The sequence below is a fragment of the Mustelus asterias genome, chromosome 6, assembly GCF_964213995.1.
Source record: "Mustelus asterias chromosome 6, sMusAst1.hap1.1, whole genome shotgun sequence".
Taxonomy (NCBI): Eukaryota; Metazoa; Chordata; class Chondrichthyes; order Carcharhiniformes; family Triakidae; genus Mustelus; species Mustelus asterias.
The window spans coordinates 72,279,051-72,303,554 of NC_135806.1; the positions used below are offsets into that span (position 1 = coordinate 72,279,051).

A 24,504-nucleotide genomic window follows, 5' to 3' on the forward strand; every position below is an offset into this window, starting at 1 on the left:
AAGACAGATCCCTGTATTTGAATATATATAGCTTCTAGCAAGTGTCAATGAACTATATTGCAAGTCTAACTGATAATCTTATATTGGATGTTAGTATAATTCTTTGCATCTCTGCAGTTAAAAGGCATATGCCCAGTCACTACAGCTTTTTTGAATAAACAAAAACATGGGATGATAGCTCCCTGGTGCATTTGCCATGACAATGTCTCAACCAATCAGAGCCAATTTGCCGACCAATCTCGTGCAGTACAAATTTTTGTTCCCTTTGAAATTTGGCATTATTGCATCTGTCCTGATGAGTGCAAAACAAAAAGCTTTGACAGCACAGGTAGGAGTTTTCTGTCCTGCCAGTGATTTTTGGCTGCTGTCCAAATTTTCCAGTCTTTCCCGTGCCAATTCCTGCCAGAGGCGGGACCGGAAAATCTCAGCGCATGTCGCTTTTTTTTAAGCAATGCTCAAGTTCTGTACTACCAAGCAACAATCAATTATCCTTCAAAATATTTTGCTACATTTTGCAGAGCTCACAAACACAACGGGTGCAAATAACTCATCACGTTATGCATAAGTCTTCTTACAGATGAATTCAATACCTAACATTTGAAATGTAGCAGTATCACCCAAGCTAGTTTTGGACCTGCTAGTGTTTAAGGTTACAAGATTTTCAATAAATTTCCATCATCAGTAGAGTAAATATAAGAATTAAAATTGCACTCTCTTTTTCTGGTTATGAATTTGGTAAAGGACAAGGATAAATAAAAGAACAAGACTTTATCCAGTAATGCATATGACCATTTTTACAGGACAAATGCATAGGCTTGTTTTTCGGCAGCTGCCTTGGATTTAGAAAGATAAAGGGCTACTCTTTGCAGAGCAATAAGAAATTTCTCAATGATGGAGTCTCAAGGATAAAAGTCAATTTCCAATGGAAACAAGGTTGTAAAATAGAGCAATTTCCTCTTCCAAAATAACAACCACTTGGTGGTGGCAATTGGAGTTGGATTAAGAGCATTGGAAGAGCTATAAAACGAGCTGAAATAAGTTGCAATGTTCAGAAGAGAATATTAAAATGCAAGGTTCAGTCTAAGTAGGCCAACAAATCAGGGTTTTTTGATATTTAAAAATGGCATAATGTTGAGGGCAAGAGTAGGGACTTGTTTGCAAATCAGTGAGCAAGAGGGAGCTGTAATACCAAAGAATGAATAATGTTGATGAATTATGTTCATAATAATGAATAAAGGTGATAATGTTCACTGATTGACAGTTCTATCAATGAACGAGAAAAATACGTGCTAAAAACCTTTCCTCGCAGATCAACATCACTTTAATACCAGCTTCTGTCTGAAACACACTGAGACAAAGATGTTACTTAAAAAAAGATTATTAAAGCTTCCAACACAAGGTTTGGGAACAGAAATTACTTGGTAGTCATCATGTAGCTAACAGGTCAAATACTATCTTTTTTGTTTTGTGTTTTTGTCATTCTGTGCAACTTTATACATAAAAATATAGATTAATGTGGAAAACTAGTGCTTTTTTAAATCTAGAATTTACATTTACAACCAACAAAAATCCCCAAACCCTCTTTAAATATAATATACCAGAATCCACACTCAATTTCTCAGCAATCCAGACAAGGCTTTTGTTTATATCCTTTTCCGCCCACATCTTTTCCCAATATATATTTTCATCCATATATATTGGAAACGTCAATTCCTCAAAAACATCAAAAATAAAGTTACAAGACTCAACAAAAGAAATGGAAAAAAAATTACACTCAGAAACAGTTAAGCCTAGTCAGCCAAATTCTCTTAAATTATATCCAAGCCACGAATAGAAGGAATAATACTGTGAAATCACGGTTCTAATTATAAAACAGCATTAACCAGCATCTGATTGTTAAAACTTACCCCCAAAACAGATAAAATTAGAATGACTTAACTTTGTACATTATCTGACCAGTTCCACAAAGCTCCGGGTCAGGTGCAGTATTTACATTCTTTAATCGGTAGCGGTGAAAAAGAATCTATTTAAGTGCAGGACATTCTTAGTGTTGCAGTAGTAATTTTTCTTTCATTTAGAAGTCTCGAATTTACACCTCTTTTGTCTTTGTCTGAAGAGAGCTTCGTTGCAAGCGCGGTGGCACATGCCAGCCACCACCGTCACTTGGGGATGGCTGAAGAGTCTGGGTTAAAGAGCTCCTTGTAGAGAGGAGGAAACAGGCTGTTAGCCGTCTCTGGGTGCAACAGCTTGAATGCCTGGAGCTTGTCAGTGTGCAGGTTGCAAAGTGCAGTTAAAGTTGGTAACCTGGAGATCAACTGAAAGGAGAAACAAAAAATAAACGTTATCACAATTACCCCATTTACCCCATTCGAGGGTGATAACATAAATCTGGATTGTAAACCTGGACGAGCAAGGCTGGCCACTTTTGGTTAAATTGAGATTCCTGTAATAGAAGGAGAAGGCCCGTAACGCAGGATGCTTCTTCTTCATTCTCCAGGTAGAATCCTCGGTTATATGAGGGTCACTGAACCGTGGCTTTATGCTGTGATTTTGCTATGGGGCAGGGCAAGGAAGCTGGCCCGGAGTGTATCTTAGCCAGAATGAAGGTGGACTGTTGGTGTTACTCTGAATCACACACTAGCCATCCCATCAACTGAGCTAATTGGCTCCTCGCAGTATGTGATGCTGGGTGACAAAAGCAAGAGAGCAGACAAAATAAACTTAGCAATGGACAGATTCAAAATGCAAAGTTCTGCTGAGCGCCATGAAGCCCAACCATCATGCATATTTATGTTTAGATTAAACTACATACATTCAGGTGTTGCCTTGCTTACATCAGCATTTTTCCTAATGCACCATGGGTTTGAGAAAGTAGTGAATAGATTTATTTCAAGTATTTGGCCTGCTGCCAATTGTAACATTTCCAGCTATGTGATATTATTTAATGGGTTACTCATTCATTGATATTCTGTTTACAAGTATCCATCGTCTCTGTCCGACATTACTTTATTTAAGATTGTGAAGTCTTTGGGCGTGATCTTTCAGCCAGTTCACACGACGCTCCCACTGCAGCGAGGTCGGAGAATTTGGAGGCCAGTCAAATCTCCATTCACTGTGGCGAGATGGGAAAATCCTGCCGGTGTGAACAGTGGTAAGATTTTGGCCTTTATCTGGGGAACTATGGATGAGAATGTGTCCCTGTGATAAAACATGCACAGAATCCTAAGAGTAAATTTTAAAGCCTGTTCAAATTTGTACTAACTAGTGGCACTTCAAGATTGTTTTTAATTATGTACATAATAATCATAGCACATTGTTAATACTGACAAAGTTAAATAATCTGTGTGAACTCCTCAGGGCTGAAATGATCCTCTTTATAATTTTATTTCAAATTTCAGCACAAGTACAAAATTAAATTTCCTGTCATACACTTATGGTACCTGAATTGATGATATTATTGACAGAAAAAGTTTCACCCACACTGCTTCACAATATTCTCAGTGTAGCAATGCACACTGGCTGGTTCATCTTCCTGGTACGTCCATAAAACTCATCTAGTTTTCAACAATGAAGACAAATGTGTTTTGTCCCCCCGGATTGAGCAACTTCAAACATTATGGGGGTGATCTTACCCTCGCACCCCATCGGCCAATGGGCAGAGTGAGCCTGTAAGATTGCGAGAGAGCCGGGAAATCAGGCTCATGTCTGATTTCTCGCGATTTTACCAGCGCCGGATATCTGGCAAGGTCAACTTCACATCCATTTCCAGTGCGAGGCTGAATAAATTATTTAAAGTTAATTTGCATGTATTTATCATGTAAGAGGCAAGAGAGCCCGAGACGTTATTGTCTGGGCTCACTTGCCTCTGTGGCCTCGCCGGGAGAGGTGCTCTTCAGTGAGAATCACAGCTGGTCCCCAACAATGGGCATATTTGGGTAGAACTGGAGGCCATTGAAGTGCTCTGGGGAGATCGGGGGCAATAGGGGAATCCCCTTAAGCAGTGCCAGCCTGGCACTCCCAGCCTGGCACCTTGGCAGTGCCTGTCTGGAGCCCTAGCAGTGCCCACTGGGCATTCAGGTGCTGCACACTGAGCACTGAGCAGTGCTAAGGGGGAGGGCTTACTGGGGCCGGAGCAGACCAGAGATGGCTGGTCAGTGGTGGCGGGGGACCCACTGCCGCTCTGCACTAGGGATTGGTGGGCGGATAGAGGGGGGAACCCTCTGCCTCTCTGCATTAGGGATTGGTGAGGGGATAGAGGGGGGACCCGCTGCCACTCTGCACTGGGGATCGGTGGGAGGAGGGCGGGGGGACCTGCTGCCATTCTGCACTCGGGATCGATGGAGGGAGGGAGGGATATGATTGGGGCTGGCCATGGAGGGGGTTTGGGCCGGCAATTGGGGGTGTCGGGCTGGCGGTCTGGGCGAGTGGGGGGAGTCACGGGGATATATCGGTTTGGTTGTGTGGGGGAGGGTCACAATAGGCTGTGAGTCCCCATGGTAGCTGGGGGTGGGGTGCTGTGAGTGAGGCTGGCTGACAGGAGCAGAGGCTGTGTGACAGGAGACCTGCTGCTGGAGACCTGCATAAGTGCGATTTTGCCCTCTGCTGCTCTCAGCCAGCATTCAGGTGATTGTACTCTGCCCCCTCCCCATAAAGGTGCAAAACCATTTTTCAAGTTGTTTTTTCTAAGTTGATAAAAATGCAGATTTGAACTCGCCCCAAAACGGATCAGAAACTCTCCTGTTTTCACGCTCGTCCTTGGACGTAGACTTTTTTGTCACAAGATCGCCCCCTCATTTCTCCTCCATAACTCCCATGCTCCCACTTGACCAATTAGTCAGCTCAAAGAATACCTTTGCTAATGTGTCGTCATCCAGGTGATTTTTGTGAATCACATGCTGTAGTGCAAAATAAACCTTTTCTTGTAGCTTTTGAACTTTCCTTGGTTCCATTAACCAGGGTCGATCTGAAGTAGAGAGAATATGGACATATAGTTACAAAACTAATTTTCTTCTCTCTTACAAAGGGAGACCCTTTAAATAGTCAAGGAACTGGGCCACATCATCAGAAATTGTCCTTTCATTCCAAAAAAACAACAATTAGAATAGTACCTGCACATAAATACACTAACCTGGTGATATTAGAACAGCAGCTGAAAACAAAGCTATTTCTTCCTCAGTCAGCTGAAGGGAGCACAAACTCTTAGCAAAGTCAAATACAGCACTGACTAGATCATCACATCCTGCAGGGGAAATAAATATCAACTTTCAGATCAACAACCTAATACTTAGAGAACATTACCATATTAACTCAAATATATGTGACTGAAATTTATTTCAATTCTATCTATATTCACTTCGGGAAATCAATTTTATTTTGATATAGAAACATAAGAGCATGATAGGTTAATACTTCAGTAAACAATGGGAAATAAAATGGTCAGGGCGGGCTTCACCTGCCACAACTACTGTTGTTGCAGTTAAGTGGAATCGGTGAGCAGCCAGCATTAGTTATGCTTCCTATTGGGATTTCTGATGGAAAGACAAGAATTCCAGTGGTCAACTGCTACTTAAAGGCAGCTTTCAGACCCTGAAAGGGCTGGTGCATTTTTGATAGGGGATATCAAGTATACCGGAGCAGGAGGCAGAATGACTTCAACCAGGGCTCCAGGTTCTCAGGTGCAGCAGTGAAGAAGTTCACAGGCCATCAACAACAAGAAGGAGATTCACTTCCCCTCTTCCATTTAATCATTATTTAATTTAATTTATCAAGCCTTCCATCCGATCGCACTCTTCACATGATCTAGCAGGAATGAGCAGTGGTGACAGAGCATGGAAATTCAAGAAGAATTGTCCCCAGGACCTGGCAGCAATGCAAGCAAAAATAATGAATGATCTCACTAAGAGTGCCAAGACAAGGTTTCTTTACGCATCTCTCGGGTAGCACAGTGGCTCGCACTGTTGCCTCACAGCGCCAGGGACCAGGATTCGATTCCGGGCTTGGGTCACTGTCTGTGTTGAGTCTGCACATTCTCCTCGTGTCTGCGTGGGTTTCCTTCAGATGCTCTGATTTCTGCCCACAGTTCAACGGTATGCTGGTTAGGTGCATTGGCCATGCTAAATTCTCCCTCAGTGTACCCGAATACTGGAGTGTGGTGACTAGCGGATTTTCACAGTAACTTCATTGCAGTGTTAATTATTTGTGACTAATAAATAAACTTGCTTACTCTTATGCTCTGCTCAGCCACGCATAATCCTAGTTTTACCCCAGTACCATCAGTCCATTCCTTACCTGCTTCTTATGTCTCTTCTCAGGACAACATGGATTACTTTTTTTCTATTTATACGCACATCCAATAAAACTGCTTCTACCCACACAACATTTCTTTTTATTCATTCGTTGGATGTGGGCTTTGCTGGCTGGCTGGCCAGCATTTATTGCCCATCCTTAATTGCTCATGAACTGAGTGTCTCACTTGGCCATTTCAGAGAGCAGTTAAGAGTCAATCACATTGTTGTGGGTCCAGAATCACCATGTAGGCCAGGCCAGGTAAGGATGGCAGATTTCCTTCCCTGAAGGACATTAGTGAAATTGCCTACTTTTGGTCAAACTTCTTCTTGTTATCATGCAAGATGCCTCAGATAGTTTGAAAACACCTACAACAGCAGGACACACACGTCCAGCAGGAGAAGCTGGCACAAAACAGAATGGAAAGGGTGAGAACAGGAGGAGGGCTGATGCCCCCATCAACATAATTGGCAGAGAAATAGAACACAGCATTGAAGATACCCAAGCCAGAGGCTAGGCACAACAAGATGTTTGGGCACTTTTTTTTCTTTTTCTTTGTCTACTTGACTCTCTCACTGACATATTCATACCATCACAACATGAGTGATGAATTGTGCTGCCATCACCTGTTATTATTTACTTTTGCCTTGTAGACAAGAAGAAACTTATTCCCATTAGCTGATGATATAAGGACTAGTAGACAAATCTAAGGTCTAAGGCAAGAGATGCTGAGGGAATATGAGGAAGAACCTTTCCATGCAGCGAACAGTAATGACCTGGAACTCAACGTCCTTGAGGATGGTGGAAGTAGAAACAATCAATGATTTCAAACGGAAATTGGATGGGCACTTGGAGAAAATAAGCTTGCAGGGCCATGGGGAGTGGGATTGAGTGGATTAATCTGCAAGGAGCCGGCATAGACGGGATGGGCTGAATGGCCTCCTTCTGTGCCATAAATCGTTTCCCGATTCCCTCTGAATTTTCTGCCTGCGTCGGTGATCCCGTGGACCACTAATTCAGGCTCAAAACTGCCCCCACTATGTTTCCTTTCATGTCATGTTCCTCTTAACTTCCAAGACCTGTCTAATGTGGCATCACTTAAAAAACATACTTGAAAATCATTGCTTAGACCACTCAATTCATTCTCTTTACCTGTCTACTCTATGATTTCCTCAAAAATATTCAATTGAATTAGTCAAACCCAATCTTTCTTTCTCAAATGCATGCTGACTGTCCTCTGTTGGCCCGTTTTCAGTGTTCGCTATTTTCATCTAATTTTATGGATTCTCGGCAACGTGGAGGTTAACTTTATGAATCTGTGTTGCTCGGGGGAGCCTTTCCTGTTAGCAGTGTTAATTTGAAATTCTGGCATGCAATGGCCACATTTTTCTGACTGGCTAAGGAATAGTAAGTGATGTGTGTCTAAGCCTAGGGAGCAAGGTCGCCCCTTCACCGGCAACATGGACTCATCAAAATAACCCTTGAAATTACCCCCTGAAACATTTGTTACAACTCAGTCTTTTGGCACAATTCCTGTTACCCAAGATTATTAAGAAAATTATAATTAGTTCCTTTGTTATTAGCTCTCCACCTTCTTCTAAATTGCATTTCTGCTGGGACTGTTTTATGGTCATTCCTATTAACTTTTTGTTAAACACAGAACCCTTTTGAATATTTAATTCGTGGTGTTTGATGGCATGGCGTGTCAGTAAAATTACATATCGGAATGGTTCAAAACATAATTAGTACAAAAGCCTTTTCTTACCAAGAGCTTTGAATGTTTGCATGCCGCCATATTTTCCTTCAAAAAGTACTGTGTTGTTCAGTGGGTTAAAGGCACGGCACATTCTGACCAATACCACTTCCAAACAACCTAAAATACAAAGACAGGCCAGTTTGCCAGATTATGCAATGATATGACAGCATTGTTGACCTGAAAGCAAAATGGGTATTAATCTAAATTACTGAGGACTGGAACTCAGATTTAAGCCTGCTACATTCCCAAAATTTTTGCTAATTTTAGGTTAATTTCCTGAATAGAAAACTAAACTGCCTAAGCTCTGCACTGTGAAATCCATTTCAATTGGAACTGTCATATTGCAGTACTATCAAATGTGAATTATTTAGAAAAGAAGTATTGCATAAATTAGCATTGAAAATTTAAACAAGTACTGCTGATCAAAGCTGAGAGGAGATATGCAGCAGGAAGGTGATCATTACCTATCTTGCGAGTAGGTCTCACAGCTGGGTTCCTATGTTGAAGTATACAAATCTTTTAAGACTTGTCAATCTCCTACTCTCCCTTGACGAATTCAATGCACAGTTTTTACAATGAGACAAATGGTGTGTTGGCAATTTCACAAGCCATGGGTCACAACCGAAGAGATTTTATTGTGGAACATTATGGAAATCTGGTATGAAAGGTTTGTCATTTCACTTAACCTTGCATTAATAGGACATTCATGTCTAGACTGAGAACTGATTCTTTTTTCATTCACTGGCATATCTACATCATTTTAATAAATTTGTTTAATATTCTAGTTTCAAAGATGCTGGCAAGTTTGGCCTTTTACTTTCTTCCAATTTACCCCTTTTTTTTCTCTTCTAAAAATTTACCATTGAATGTGCATCTACCTCATCCAATTCTTCAAATGTGAAGTCAATGAAGGTATCAATGTTGAGATAGATCATTTCCTCACCCAATATGCACATTGGAGACAGATTAGGAGCAGGAAGATGTGTCCTTTCTGTAGACTAGGTGTCATAGTTCATTACAGCACAAAAAGAAGACATTTGACAAATCATTCCTGTGCCAGCTCTTTAAAAGAACAATCCAATTAGTTAACTCCCCCACTCTTTTTGCATAGCCCCACAATGTTCAGCTTTCTTCTAAAAAGCTACCATTGAATGTGCAACCACCAATCTTTCAGGCAGTGCATTTCAGATCCTAATCGAAAGTAACTGCAGTACTTCTACTACTAATGCTTCGGAGGTCAGCTAATTCAGCACAGACTGGGAAAATAAACCTGGAACCTTCCAGGACTGCACAACTCAAGGTCATGTCTGTTGGCACATTTATTCACTAAACAACCAGAAAATCCTGACAGAACCTTTTCTGGTACAATTTAGAATCATATGAAATTAAATGCACAGTCTGAAAGGCTGGTGGAAGCAGATTAAATAGTACATTTCAAAGAGAATTGTAAGTATACTTGAAAAGGAAAAGGCTGCAAGATTGCAGGATGGTCAGGACTGGGAAATGAATGCACCAGGTTATAAGGTCTATAGGAAAGACAGTGGGAGATGGGGGGGGAACAGCATTAGTTATGAAGGATGAAATTATTTCAATGATTAAAGGGGGTGTAATGAGAGGTTAGTAGGCAGTGGAAACTTTATGGTTAGAACTAACAGAAAAAGATTTAAGACTGTAGTGGGAGTTGAGTATCGGCCCCCTCATGGCCTCTGAAGGGCGGAATATATTATTGCACAGAATAGACAAGCATGCAGTAATGTGGTTGTCATGGGGGATTTCCAACTAGATTCTGATAAGCAGCTCATCACAGAAAGGTAGCAAATTTCCCGAGCGTGTACAGGATTATTTTCAGCAACAATGAACTGGATATTCCTGGTCCCCTGAAATCTAAGCATGTGCTACATCAATCTAGTGCATCTCTGGGTGCAGAAAGAACACCAAAAAGAAGAATGAGTAATGAGTCAGATTTCATTAATGGTGTAAAGTTCTGTGAACATTTACTGCATAAGAAACAAAAAATGTTTGTGTTCAAGTTTATGTTTGAAAAGTAGAAACATGGAAAAGTTACCAGGGGCAGAATTTATTGCCCTCCAACTTGGTGAGTTTGGTATTAGGGGGCCTTTAAGCTGGTGGGAGGGTGACGTATGGGGACTCTGCCACCTTCCCGCCTCCACCCCGATTAAGTCCATGGGGGGAAGGCTGGTGAACAACATCCCATCCCATTGCCAATTGAAGCCCTTCAGTGAGAAGTTAATGATAAAATGAAGCATCAAATGAGGCTATGTGGGTTGAACTCAGGAATAAAAATGTGGCAGCCACACTGCTAGTAGTGTATTACACTCCCCAAATTGTGGAAGGGAGTTCGAAGAGCAAATATGTAGTCTGATTTCTGAGTGCAAAAATAATAAGGCAGCAATCATTGGGGACTTCAACTATTCTAATAGCAACTGGGATACAAACAGTTTGAAGGGCACAGAGGGAGCAAAGTTCTTGAAGTGCATCCAATAGAACTTATTTTAGCCAGCACATAACCAGCCCAGTGAAAAAGGGCAGAATTCTAGTTTTAGTCTTAGTAAATTAATCTGGGCTTGTGGGTGAAGTAGCAATGGGGACCATTTTGAAATAGTGAACATAATACTGAAAGAGTTAGTATCATTATGGAAAAGGACAAAGATAGAACAGGAATAGAACTTCTAAATTGGGAAAAGACAAATTTTACAAACTGACAGATGAACTGGCAAGAGTGGACTGGATACAACCAATTAGAAGGAAAAACTGTGTCAATACAGATTCAAAGGGGAAATTCTATGGGCACAGTCTAGACATGACCCCACAAAACAAAAAGCCAGATCTACCTCCTGGTTATCCAGATGTATACAAGCCAAGACAAAATGGAAAAAGAAAGCTTATGACAGGCACAAAAGGCTAAAGGATTATAGAAGGTACATCAGTGAAGTAAAAATTCAAACTACGAAAGCAAGGAGATGATACAAAAAAAGGATATTTTACTAGGGTGGCATGGTGGTTAGCACTGCTGCCTCATAGCAACAAGGACCCGGGTTTGATTTACGGCTTGGGTCAATGTCTGTGTGGAGTTTGCACATTCTCCCCGTGTCTGCGTGGGTTTCCTCCAGGTGCTCCGGTTTTCTCCCACAGTCCAAAGATGTGCGGGTTAGGTGGATTGACCATGTTAAACTGCCACTTAGTATCAGGGGGACTAGTAGGGTTATGGGGGTTAATGGGAATAGAGCCTGGGTGGGATTGTGGTCGGTGCAGACTTGATGGGCTGAATGGCCTGCTTTTGCATTGTAGGGATTTTATGATTTTATGATTCTACTAATACATTAAGAGCAAGAAAATAACTAAGGAAAAGGTAGGGCCTATCAGAGATGTATATGGCAAGTTGTGGGTTGATTCATAAGATGTGGGCAGGGATCTCTATGAGTATTTTGTCTCTGTCTTGACTAGGGAGAGGGATGATGCAAACATTCTATTAAAGAGGAGGAGTGTGAAATGTTAGATACAATAAGCACAATGAGAGAGGAAGTACTGAAGGGACTGGCATCCTTGAAGATTGATAAATCACCAAGTCCAGATGGATTGTATCCCAGACTGTTGAAGGAAGCCAGGGAGAAATGATGGATGCTCTGAGAATCATTTCCAATCCTCACTAAGCACAGCTGAGGTCCCAGAGGATTGGAGATCTATGAACGTTGTACCATTATTTAAGAAGATTGCAAGGGATAGGCCAGAAAACTATAGGCCGGTTCAATCTGACTTTGGTGAAGGGCAAATTATTGGAAACAATTCTGAGAGCCAGGATAAACTGTCATTTAGAAAGGCATGGATTAATTAGGGATAGTCAGCATTGTTCTGTCAGGGGGAGAGATCATGTCTTACAACATAGTAAATTTTTTTGAGAAAGTAGCAAGAATGATTGATGATGGCAGCATAGCAGATGTTGTCTACATAGATTTCAGTAAGACAAGGTCCCGCATGGCAGACAGGTCAGACAAGTGAGATCTCAGGGGATACAGGGGAAGGTGGCAGGTTGGATCCAAAATTGGCTCAGCAACAGGAAACAAAGGGTTAATTTCACCTAGCGGGTGATAGGCATCTGCAATTCACTGCCTAAGTTAATGGTTGAGGCTGAAAAATACAATTCAATTAAAAGTTACCTGGATCCGCTTCTGAAGTGCTGCAACCTGCAAGGCTACAGACCGGGTGCTGGAAAGTGGGATTAAAATGAGCGGCTGATTTATTTTTCTCCTTTTTGGCTGGCATAGTCACGATGGGCTGAATGACATCTTTCTGCACTATAACTATTCAATGGTTCCAATAGGGATAATAAGCAAGTACCCTAACTGGCAGGATATAACTAATGACATCCCACAGGGATGTTAGGGATAGGATAGAAAGGGATACGATTTAACTAAATAGAAAGCCACATATTTAGGTTTGCCGATGACATTAAGATAAATGGCATTGTCGACAATGCAGCTGGAAGTATAAAACTACAAAAGCATATTAATAGATTAAGTGACTGTGCAAAACTGTGGCAAATGGATTTCAACAGACACGTGCACTCTCAACCACTTAGGATAGGATAGGAAAAAGGATAGAACAGAGCATTTTCTACAAGTTAAAAGTCTAGAAGGTTTGACAGACTTGGGGATCTAGGTACATGGAACATTCAAAATATCATGAACAGATACAGTAAATTATCAAAGAGACGGATGGAATGCTGGCATTTCCAACTTGCAGTATCAGCTGAACATCAGTTGGCAGTATTCTCATCTCGGAGTGAGAAGGCTACGAGTTCAAGTTCTACTCCAGGACTCAAGCACAGAAGTCTAGACGGATGCTCCAGTGCAAAACTGAAGGAGTATTGCATTTTTTTTGGATGCAACATTAATTAATGACCCTGGTGGTTCTGTCATGTGAATTTAAAAGATCCCATGGCACTATTGAAAAGGAGATTAAGGGAACTGTCTCCAGTAATCTGATCAATATTTATCCCTCAATCAACAGCACAGAAACAGATTATCTGATCATTATCACATTGCTGTTGTGGGGCCTTGCTCTGCACATATTGGTTGCCACACTTCCTACATCACAACAGTGACTACACTTCAAAAGTGCTACATTGGCTGTAAAGCACTTTGAAAAATCCTGATGTCGCAAAAAGCACTAGCTGGGAGGGCACCATGGTCGACATTGACCAGTTGGGCTGAAGGGCCTGTTTCCATGTTGTATAGCTCTACAACTCTATGGGTGGAATTTTCCTATCCCGCCTGCCACGGGCGGAACAGAAAATTTGGCGTACCATATAAATGTCCGTTGACCCCATGCAAGAATATCTGGTCTTGGTGCGAGTGCGTCCGGTAAATCCCACCCTATGACTCTATATAATGGCAAGTGTTCTGTTTTCTTCCTTATCTCAATGATTAGAAAACAAGTGGTTAGAAGTCGTGCTGCAGCTATATAAAATCCCTGTTGGACTACACCAAATTGTGCTGTGGCCAACTCTGGGCACCACACCTTAGGACACCTCAGTACAGTATAGATTTGATGCCTGAACTTCAAGGGTTAAATTATGAGGGCAGATTACACAAACTAGGATTGCATTTCCTGTAATTTAGAAGATTAAGGGTGATTTGATCAATATTATAGCAAACTGATAGGATAATTAAAGAGGAATTGTTTATGCTGGTTGAGGAATTTGAAATAGGGGATAAAGTCTAAAAATGACTGTCACCGAAATATATTAAGTGATATGGGGCAAAGGCTCACAGATCAGTCAAGATTGCTTTGAATGGCAGAACAGGCTTGAGGGACTAAATGGTCTACTCCTGTTCCTATCTTATAACTGGGTAAAAGAGTTGTTAGTTGTTGCTCATAACTTGAAGTAGCTTGCTCTAACATTTTCACTGCTATAACAATGTAGATCACCGGAGAAAATCCATACTAAAGCAGCCATTAGGTCTTTACCAGCATGAATCTGTACAATTCAGTTTTATACTTCTAGTTTAACTTTTATTAAATTAAGTTAAAAGAAAATAAGTTGACAGTGCAAGACATGATCATGGATGAAATAATTGCATTGTGTCATTGACTCTGTAATTATGCTTGGCTAATTATGCTTGGCTGTGAATGTAAACATAGAAAATGGCCTTGTAGCAACTTCTACCATGATGGCATTTCCTCTTAAATATTGGCTGACTTGATAGTTATGCCATAACCTAACAATGAAATGACAGCCATTTTACTCATTACTCATTAAGTATATTTGTAATCCATACCTGATTTGAGAAGGAGAATTTGATCGTTCTGACACAAGTCCATGAACCCTGTAATGCGTTTGGCAAACTCGACTACATACTGAATTGCGTGCGTAACCTGAATTGCGCACTGCTGCCATATGACTTCCCTCACCTTTCAAAAAGAAAAAAAAAGTACAGTAATGGGGAGGGAAAGAGAGAAACATACTGCACAGAATATTTTGGACGTGTTAGAAACAAATGCTAGAAAGAAGAGAAAAAGCATGTGAGGAAAAAAATATTATATTATTGTCCCTGAAATCCTGGAGGCCAATTGTAAAAGTGTTAGAATGGTTGTGGGTGGAGGACTTGAAGTGCCTTCATCTTTCTCCTAGGTATTTTGAACTATTCTGATTTGAATACTATCTTTAGCAGCACTGGGCCAGAGCTGTCTCCTTCATTTTTTTCCCCACTTCACCAATCTACTTTCCATTTCATCTATCTGGAGTTATTTTTTATCTTTTTATTTAAGAAAAAAACTTTTTCAAAGCCTGACCAAAATTACTTTAAACTCTTTTGACTTGTTTTGTGTAGATTTTCTAGACCAACAGTTGCTTCTTTGTGACATGAGCTACCATAAGAAATTCTATGGGGGTGATTTAAGTGGAGATCATTTGGTGGGCTCCCCATTGGATGCCATGGCCTCTGTGAGACTTCGGGCGCCGGCTTTCTGGCGGCGTCAGCTCCATGTCAGAAATTGGTGCAGAGCTGTATAAATTATTTAAACGATGATTTGAATCTAATTAGCAGGCCCGGAACTGAAGTGTTTCACTCCAGGGGGGTTTACAACAGCTCCCCACTAATGGGGAGATGGCGGCCAACCCCACTGGAGTGAAAGGGGGCCATCTGGGCATTGACCTATTGGGGGGGTGGCCCTGGGCATTGCCACACTCGCAGTGCCAGCTAGGCCCCTTGGCACTGCCCAAGGGACAAAGTAGCAATGCTCAGGGGGCACCTTGGCACTGACCAGTGGGCAATGGGCAGTGTCAAGGGGTGGGGTCAGAGGTGGCAGGGCCAAGTGGGGCGGGGCCTCTGGGGGCACGATTGGTGGGGTGGGGAGTCCCGCTGCCACTCTGTACTTAGCGGTGACAGCGGGAGGGAGGCCAGCGATTGGGGCTGGCCATCGGGATGGAGGAGGTCAGCCTGCTGGGGGGGTCAGGACTGCGGTGGGGGGTCAAGGCTGCCGGTCGGGGGTGGTGAGGTTGGGACTGCCGGTGGGGTGGGTCGAAGTGATCGGGACTGCCAAGGGGTTGGGGCAAGATTGAGGTGGGCCGGGGGGTGGGGTGGGCTCGAGGCTGGTCTGGACACGTTCAGGGGGCCAGCGATCGGGGGGATGGCGGGGGTCGCACGGCCAATGATGTCTGGCTTGCTGTCCAGGCCGTTAGGCCAGTGATCGAGCTGGCCAAAGATCAGGAGGCCGGCAGTGCAGCTACTGCGCATGTGCTGAGCTTGGTGCTGACAAATTGGCGCATGCGCAGTGGCCCGCTCAGCGCTATGCTACCGGCCTCTTCAGCGGGAATAGGCGCTGCCCCCTGATTTATAGCGTGATTCACAGTAGGGCTCTCTGCAGTGCTCAGAGTGTGAGAGATTCATTTTGAAAATCCCGCCAAAGAAAGCAATGGGATTTACTCCAGTCTTGACGCAAATCTGACACTTAGAATTTTTTTGGGAGAATCCCACCCTGTAGTTTAAAATCATTCTTCTTCCTTGCTTTCTTCATTTTCAATTCATATAAGGGATCAAAACTTGAAATATTAACAGTGCTTTGTCCTCATGAACAGAGCTTCTAGCATTTTCTGTTTTTATTTCCGATTTGAACACTTCATATATACATTTCCAGTGATTGATGTATAAAATGTGAGAATTTCTGTCCAGTTTTATTTCAGTTAAAACTGTACTGGGCTTTTAACAGTCAATCATGGGTCACTGCTTCCCAATTTATCTTTTCTTCTCTCTGGTTCCTTTTATCAGTGATGCGGTCCTGTGCCATAGGTCATGGCCCTTTGCCTCAACTTCCTCAACACTAATGATTTAAAATAAATTAAAATAAATTTGGCACATTAGTGGCACAAATCACCAGTAAATCTCTGCACTGTATTTGCAGGATTTTATCTTCATGGCCAAGGACAGCATTGGTGATTCCATAACGTGGCACGAGTTGTCACTCATGGGAAACATATCTCAGGAAATTTCAGGCACTAAGAGATTTTCCATCCAATGACACAGAAAATCATGGTCTGCGCACTAAAATGTTCCCATGGTGCACTCCCTGTGAGCACCAGTCTCTTCTCATGCCAAGCGCAATTAGCCCAGCAATTAATATTGAGAAGGAAGATTAGAAATCACATTGTGGCTATGGCTTTCTTCAGAAGAGACCTTTTGAAAAAGGAAACAAAAGAACAGACTGTACATAGTCTGTAGAAGGAAAGAACTGGAAAACCAATTTCGTTTCCTCATTCCACACGTTCTTTTGCTCTTACAAGTGACCTCGCTTTTCTTCTTCTCCACTGATCCCAATCTGACCATAAGAAAGCCTCTCCTTTCGGAACGTTTCACCACCTCGGTAATCATTTGCTGCCCTCACACTAACGCAATCCTTGTGTTCTCCCCTCCATATCTTCTTGTGCTTTTGCTTTATTTGAACAGAAATGTAAATAACTTCTGGAGACTGTGGTTACCTTGTTTTGGTAAACTTTTATTTCTTCATATGTGTGCGTCTGCCATGCCAACTGCTGAAGTTCCTCCACTGTATACTGACATGTCTCCAAGTGGGACTTTATAATATTCTGTGCGATACGATCTGAGGATTACAATATATAAAATTAAGAAATATATTAATTGATAGACTCATACATTTAAGTTCTGCTATTTTGATGGCTTGAAGATGTGTACTCTTGACGGAATAAAGTCTTCAGCTGGCAATTTACAGTATTAACTTGTTAAGACTGTTAAGACTAAGAGGCTGACTGAAAAAGCTATGAAATAGAACATTATCAGATTCTGCAGTGCTGCTATAATTGAGTCTAGGAGGTCCTCCACATAGGAACATAAATTTACAAAAAGCAATAAGCCAACAGATCAATGCCCTTGGTGCTTTTTGACAGATTTTGACTTTATTCACCTGACAACACAAAACTTCTCATCATTTTCTCCCTCCAGCAGCAATTCCATGGTAACAAATTCCACAGGCTCACCACTCCTTGTGTAGAAATTTCTTCTAATTTCAGACCTAAATGGTTTACCCCGCATTCCTAGACTATGACCCGAACATCAGGAACATCCTTCCTGCGTCTACCCTGTCTGGTCCTTTTAGAATTTTATAGGTTTCTATGAGATCCACTCCTTAATCTTCTAAACTCCAGTGAATATAATCCTAACCAACTCAATCTCTTTATATGTCAGTCCCAGGACTCAGTTTGGCAAACCTTTGTTGTACTCCCTCCATAGCAAGAGCATCCTTCCTCAGATAAGGAGACCAAAACTGCTCACAATATGCCAGATGTGATCTCACCAAGGCCATCTGCAGCAAGACATCCCTGCTCCTGTACTCAAATCTTCTAGTTATTAAGGTCAACATGCCTGCCACACCTGCACGCTTACTTTCAGCGACTGATGTACAAGGACATCTGGGTCTCGTTGTAGATTCCTCCCTCTCAATTTATAGCCATTCAGATAAGAATAGACCATACTTGCAGGTCCCAATGTGCAGATGCTATTGGAATTGTGGGTGCAGGGATGGAGGTGGGTAGGGTCTGATCCCTGTTGTAAAGGCACTTAACATTTTTTCTGGAGCTGGGCTAAAGGCACGGACAACTTGTACTGGCATGTTTTAATCAATGAGGGAAGTCAAATATGAGATTCTTAGCCTCATCATAATATCTAAATTAGATTAAATGGGTTGGAAGTCCATTCATTTTCCAATCACTGTTAAACACTAGACAGGTTGGAGGTGGGTTGGGATCAGTTTGAGATTTAGAAAACATTTATATCACATTCTATTTCAACCCAATTATTTTTGTGGTTAAAATTCAACCTTTGTTTCAGTTAAAACTGGAGAAAATCTGGTATGTAAGATTACAATTGAGGAAGGCTATTCAGCCTATCCTAATGCATTCACCCTGAGAGCTCTTAACGGCCAGAATTCTCCGATCATGTACATCCTTCCACCGCTGCTATCGAGAACAGAGAATTTGGTGCTCAGCCAAATTTCCATTCAGCGCAGAGGGACTGGAGAATCCCAGCCACGGGAGAGGTGAGAGAATTCCAGCCAATATCTCCACGTTATATCCAATAATTTTTAAATGCTTGCAAGGTTTTAGCTCAATTGCTTCATCTGTAAGTTTATCTGACAGATTGATAACCCTTTGTATGAAGAATTTTCCAATGTGCATCCAAAAATTACCATTTGCTAGTTTGAACTTTTCTCCCATGCTTACACAGTTTAATTTAAAGTAGTATTTTATATCCCCTTAACAATCTTGCGTACTTGTTGAAGATTATTTCTCAGGCATCTTTCCAAGATGGAAATTCTTAGCCTATCGATTCTATCCTCATAACTCAGAATCTTGAGACTGAGGGTCAACCTCATGGTCTTTCTTTGCATTTCCTCCATCACTTGGTTACCTGTATGGCTTGCTGATCAGAATTGGTCAGGCTGATGTCATCAGGCATATACTCAGATCTTGCCACCCATTGTGCACGAGAGAACTCCATTCCATTATTTGTTTTCAAGCTCATTTCACTTGAACAAAACCCAGCTACTGAAGAAATCAGTGAACGTCAGCCATTTGAGATCAGAATGAAACTGGCAGCCTGAACCCAGGGGAAGGTGAACTGTAGACAGTTGGGGTTATTCTCAGAGATTTGATTTTTCTAATTCAAATAAAGATTGCCTTTTCAGTCTGTCAGATGAAATGTTAAATCAAGTTCCCAGCTGCATGCAGAGATTGACATAAACAAGCTCATATTACTACTTGAAAAAGAACAGGGAATTCTCTGAAGGATGGATTCTTCTTTGCACCTGAACAGGTAAGCCCACAAAGTACCCAATATTGGATCTCTGGCTTCATTGGAATGGCGCCAGAGAGCTATGGACACCGACTGGACATCTCCAACCAGCTTGTCAGGAAAGAGACTTCTGATTTTGGGCTACACTATTGTTGACAGCAGCCTTCAGGTAACCTTGAAAGAGGAAAAGATGAGGATTAAAGGGCCAATCTGGAGGAAGCGAGGGAGTGGGAACAGGGTGGAGGAGGCATGGGAAGGGGGCCTGACCAGGGTAATTGGGTTAAAGTGGAAGCAGCAATTGATGGTGAGGGTGTGGCGGGAGATGGCTGTGCTGCTTGTGCTTGTGTTGATGGGAGCAGAAGTTGAAAGCTGGCCAGCAGCAGTCAGTGATCTGAACATGGAGCTAGGAGAAGCACACATGCAGCTCTTAGCTCAAAATTCAAATAAGTATATTGTAAAAACATTGTGCCAGACTAGGGGGTAGCCGCTCGTTGTCCTGGTTTTCCTGAACTTGGATGGGCCACTATCATTTATGTTCAAGACAACTCAATCTTGAACAGAGGTCCTCCATCATGATTGGTTGGCCCCATATCTATAAAGAGTGTAATGCCTGTTTCAGATGTAAACCCCTGTCATACCAATGCTGACAGGGCACTAGTGCATTTTCAACTTGTAATCAATGTATGATTCTAGCTCACCAGATTGGAGGCTTAGAAGCCCATTCAGTGCCCAAAAACAAGAATGGCACTATCAAATTTCAAGACCTTGGTGTCCTGGCCAATATTCTTCAAAAATCAGCACCAAACACAAATCAGCCAGTTAATATGTTATCTATGTAAAACCTGCTATGTGTGAATTGGCTGTTTGCTTTGGCTATATAACAACAGCGACTACACACTGAAAGTAATTAATTCAATGGAACGTGCTGTCATAAGGACATGAAAGGCACTATAGAAACAGAAATCTTTATTCACCTCAGCAACAGCATCTCTAACCTCTGCAACAGTCGGAAAATTTGTTTTATTTCTGGGAGTTAAAAAGAATCAAAGGCCATGACGGGTTTCCCCAAAATCAGGCCATGCTTAAGTTACAAGAGCGAAGTTGATTATAATAATGATAATCAATAGATGGCAGAGACAGGGTATCTGTGACAAGGCTGATTCTGTTGAAGGAAATTTCCTGAGAATTACAAAAAAAAAAATTGGACAGGATTTTCCAGCCCTTCATGCCGAAGACACCTCCCTCCCACGATGGGATGGGCGAGTCACACAAAACACTATAGACATCGGCAGGAGAGAAAGATTCCGCCATTGACGAGCCATATGAAAATATCTCGCAGGGGGGCCACCAACATCCCACCCAAAAGGGGGAATCTTCTCAAAAAATTGCAGAGTATTGTTTCTGGTGCGAAAAACAGTGCATTTCCCTTCAGAGAAATAGGTTGGTTTTCTCTCCAGATCTTACCACACTCTGCCCCACAGGGTGCTCTGATCAAAATTGCCCACAACAGAGTTCTCAGAGCAACCTCCCTCCCCCACCACAATCATAGGCCCCTTCCCCTCCCCCGATCATCAACCCCTTCCCCTTGATTATCAGCCACTCCCTCCTGCCAACAATGCCCCCCCCCCCCCCCCCCCCCCCCCAATCATCATCCCCTCCTGCCCTGATCATTCAGAGCTGGCACCCACCTCCCCCCACTCTCCCCTCACAATGGCCATCGTCAGCATCCCCATGCTTCCTCCCGCTCCCAGCCACCACCACATATATTTGAATCCACCCCTTCCCACTGGGATCTGACCCTCGGCACAGATTGGTATGTCAGGTTAGCACTGCCCTGGTTGGCATTGTCATGGTGCCAACCTGAAACAGGAGGCATTGCCAAGCCACTGTCTGGCCATGTCCCTCTCCCTTGTGATCTATACTTCCCTTTGCACCCCCAGGGAGACCCCCAGGACAGATTCATGTCTGTGTGAACCTGTTGCAAACCGCACTGACGTGATGTCACATCGACCCCAATACATGGAGGGATGTCAATATTTGGTGAGGGGACGGGTTAATGACATTTAAATCTAATTAAATTCATGTAAAGCATGTTCATGCCTGTTATAAGTGTGATCCTGATGATGTCGCCAGCGGGGAAGATCCAAAATGCTGGCGAGAACTGCTACTTCTGGATCTTGAGCCCCACTGGCATTCATACGGAGAGTGGGCGTGGGCTCAAGAACGCCCCCCTATATTACCTCTCCCTATCCCTGCTGCCAAACTACAGCACCTCACACTTCTCTGCATTAAATCTCATCTGTCTGCCTTGTCTACCCATTCTGTTAGCCTATCTATGTCTTTTTGCAGTTGATTGGTATCATTTTCACCATTTTCCATGCAGTGAAAGTATAACCATGTCACTTGGAGTATTTTATAGACTTCCAAATAGTGAGAGACAAATGAATGAGAAAATCTTTGCTGAAATTACAAAAATGCAACACGGTGGCACAGTGGCTAGCACTGCTGCCTCACAGCGCCAGGGACCTGGGTTCGTAGCATTGGTTCCCTACCAATTGCCTTGGTTCAATAGAATCTACAGAATTCCTACAGTGCAGAAGGGGGCCATTCAGCCCATTGAGTCTGAACTGACTCTCCCAAAAAACACCTTACCCAGAACCACTACCCTGCCCTATCCCATGACCCCACACATTTACCATGTTTAATCCACCTAATTTACACATTTTTGTGCACTAAGGAGCAGTTTAGCATGGCTAATCTACCTAACCCGCACATAATTGGAATGCAGGAGGAAACCAGAGCACCCAGAGGAAACCCACACAGACATGAGGAGAAAGTGTAAACTCCACACAGTCACCGAAGACCGGAATTGGACCCAAGTCCCTGGCGCTGTGAGACAGCAGTGCTAGCCACTGTGCCGCCGTGCTGCATTTTTGTAATTTCAGTAAAGATTTTCTTATTCATCTTTCTCTCATTATTTGGGAGCCTATAGAATATTCCAAGTAGTGTAGTTATACTTTTCCTGCTTTTCAACGCTAACCAAATGGAGTCTTACCTTGCCCTTTCAAGAACATTGGTCCTGAACTTCTGCAGACTGGTAGCCAGAGTCAGATTGCTCGAACATCTGAGTCAGGTCCGGAGAGAACTATGCAGTGCAGCAGGTTCTCCAAGTCTTATGTTGAGGGCAGCAAAGTGGGAGGTAAGGAAAACATGCCCCTTTTTTATTGCACGAGCCGCAATAAAACAGGTGAGTTTAAAGGTCCAGACACTTTCAGAGCCAGGAAGAAGGTATATGGATAATCAGCTAGGTGTCAGTTGGTTGTGAGGGTGCAGTTGAGTGGTCAGGTGGGGGGGGGGGGGGGGGGGGGGGGGGCGTCAGATGGTCAGTTAAGGGATCTTTTGGATTGGGATAGGATGGTCAGATGAGGGGTCGTTGGATGGTCAGTGGGGGAGTTGGGTGTTTGTGAGGTGGTGGTCAAGTGGGGGTTCAGATGGCTGGGGGAGGGTGGTCTAAGGGGGTTAGTGTGGGGTGGGGGGATAGTCAGAGAATCCCACAGGTGTTTGTCAGGGGGTGGTAGTAAAGTTACCCAGGGGTTGCCAGGAGTTACCCAGCAGACACATGAGAAACTCCAGTAACTGCAAGTTCCTCTTCAAGCAATACATTATCTTGACTTGGAAATATATTGCCTTTCCTTCACTGTTGCTGGGTCAAAATCCTGGAGCTCCCTTCCTAACAGCACTGGGGTGTACCTACACCACATGGACTGCAGTGGTTTAAGAAAGCAGCTCACCACCATCTTCTCAAGAGTAATTAGGGATGGGCAATAAATGCAGGTCTAGCAAATGCCGCACCCCATAAATCAATTAAAAATACATTGCAGATGTTGGGAAAATGAAATAAAAACAAAGTACTGGAAATGGTGGTAAGGCAGCAACTGTGGAAGAAGAAGCAATGATCTTTCATTGGAAATAGTAAATTTAATAGTTTTCAAGGAGGTGAAATGGGGGAGTGTGGAAGGTGATTGTGTGGAAGACAGGATTAATTAAATGAGAAAATAGCTGGTGGTGCAAGTACAAAGGGACTGGTAATTGGACAGGAAACAAAATATGAGTCCAGAGGAGGTGTGGATGGCAGAGTATTGAATAGCTGTCATCCAAATGTAAAAAAAAGTCGGAAAGATCGAAACCAGCATATTAAATAAAAGCCAATGGGGCCCGAGCTTATCGTCTGAAATTGCTGAATTCATTTTTAATCTGAAAGCCTAATTGAAAGATAAGGGCCAAAATTCTTCTGTCTTGCCCACCACGAAAATCATAGCGAGCAAGACAGAAAATTTGGCAGATCATTTAAAGGTCAGTTGAGCTTGGGTGGGAATTTCTGGTCTTGGGGCATGCGCAGCTAGAGAATCCCGCCTAAGGTGTTGTTTTTGAGCTTTTATTGAACTCTATTGGAGCACTGCAGGAGGCCAAGGACAGAGAGATCAGAGTGAATGCAAGGTGGAGAATTAAAATGACAGGTGACTGGAAGCTCGGGGTCACACTGTGAATTGAACCCTTTTGTCATTACCTCTAACTTATCACAATCCTTCTGTTTCATTATTTCTTTCCTGCTCCCTCCTCTTTCCTTTGGCTCTGTATTTGCAGAGACGAAGAGTGAAATGTCCAACTTGAAATGTACCCCAGACAACACCAGGTTATGACACTTAGTCATAATACAGGGATATATTGTGTGACTTTACACAAATTGACAGAAATAAAAATTGGTAAGGGGGGTGAGGGGGGGGGTGGGACGACTTAAACTTCAATGCCCATCCTAGTCCTTAATCATTCAGTGCCCCTGCTTTTCCCAACCACTTTCGTCCACTTCTTGACAGTATGAAACTCACGCCCAGCCTTGTGGTGCAGATGAGTCAACCAGCAGAGGCTCTACGTGTATGTCACCAGAATCTGCACTTTCATCTGCACCGTAACCATAATCCCTGAGAGAGTGAAGATTGGAGCAAACTCACACTTCATGGGATGAGGAGGCAGTAAGGGATTCTCTTCAGCATCGCTGGAAACCTAATATTTCTTCTCTCCATTTTGCTCGCAGGACAAACGGGCCAACAATGGCAGGCAGGGATCCAAGACTGGGGGCCA

General features: G+C 42.8%; 1 protein-coding gene across 1 annotated transcript in view; it reads right to left on the minus strand.

Annotated features, from left to right (window-relative positions):
• Positions 1-1,304: 1,304 nt before the first annotated feature.
• rorb (RAR-related orphan receptor B) overlaps positions 1,305-24,504 on the minus strand; it is a 182,370-nt gene continuing 159,170 nt past the window's right edge. Inside the window, exons 5-10 of the mRNA XM_078215405.1 lie at positions 17,037-17,158; positions 14,341-14,473; positions 8,051-8,158; positions 5,129-5,239; positions 4,851-4,963; positions 1,305-2,315 (exon numbers count right to left, since the gene is read on the minus strand). Of these exons, the coding sequence (XP_078071531.1) occupies positions 2,160-2,315; positions 4,851-4,963; positions 5,129-5,239; positions 8,051-8,158; positions 14,341-14,473; positions 17,037-17,158 (743 nt within the window). The 3' untranslated portion in view covers positions 1,305-2,159. The remainder of the gene's footprint in view (positions 2,316-4,850; positions 4,964-5,128; positions 5,240-8,050; positions 8,159-14,340; positions 14,474-17,036; positions 17,159-24,504) is intronic.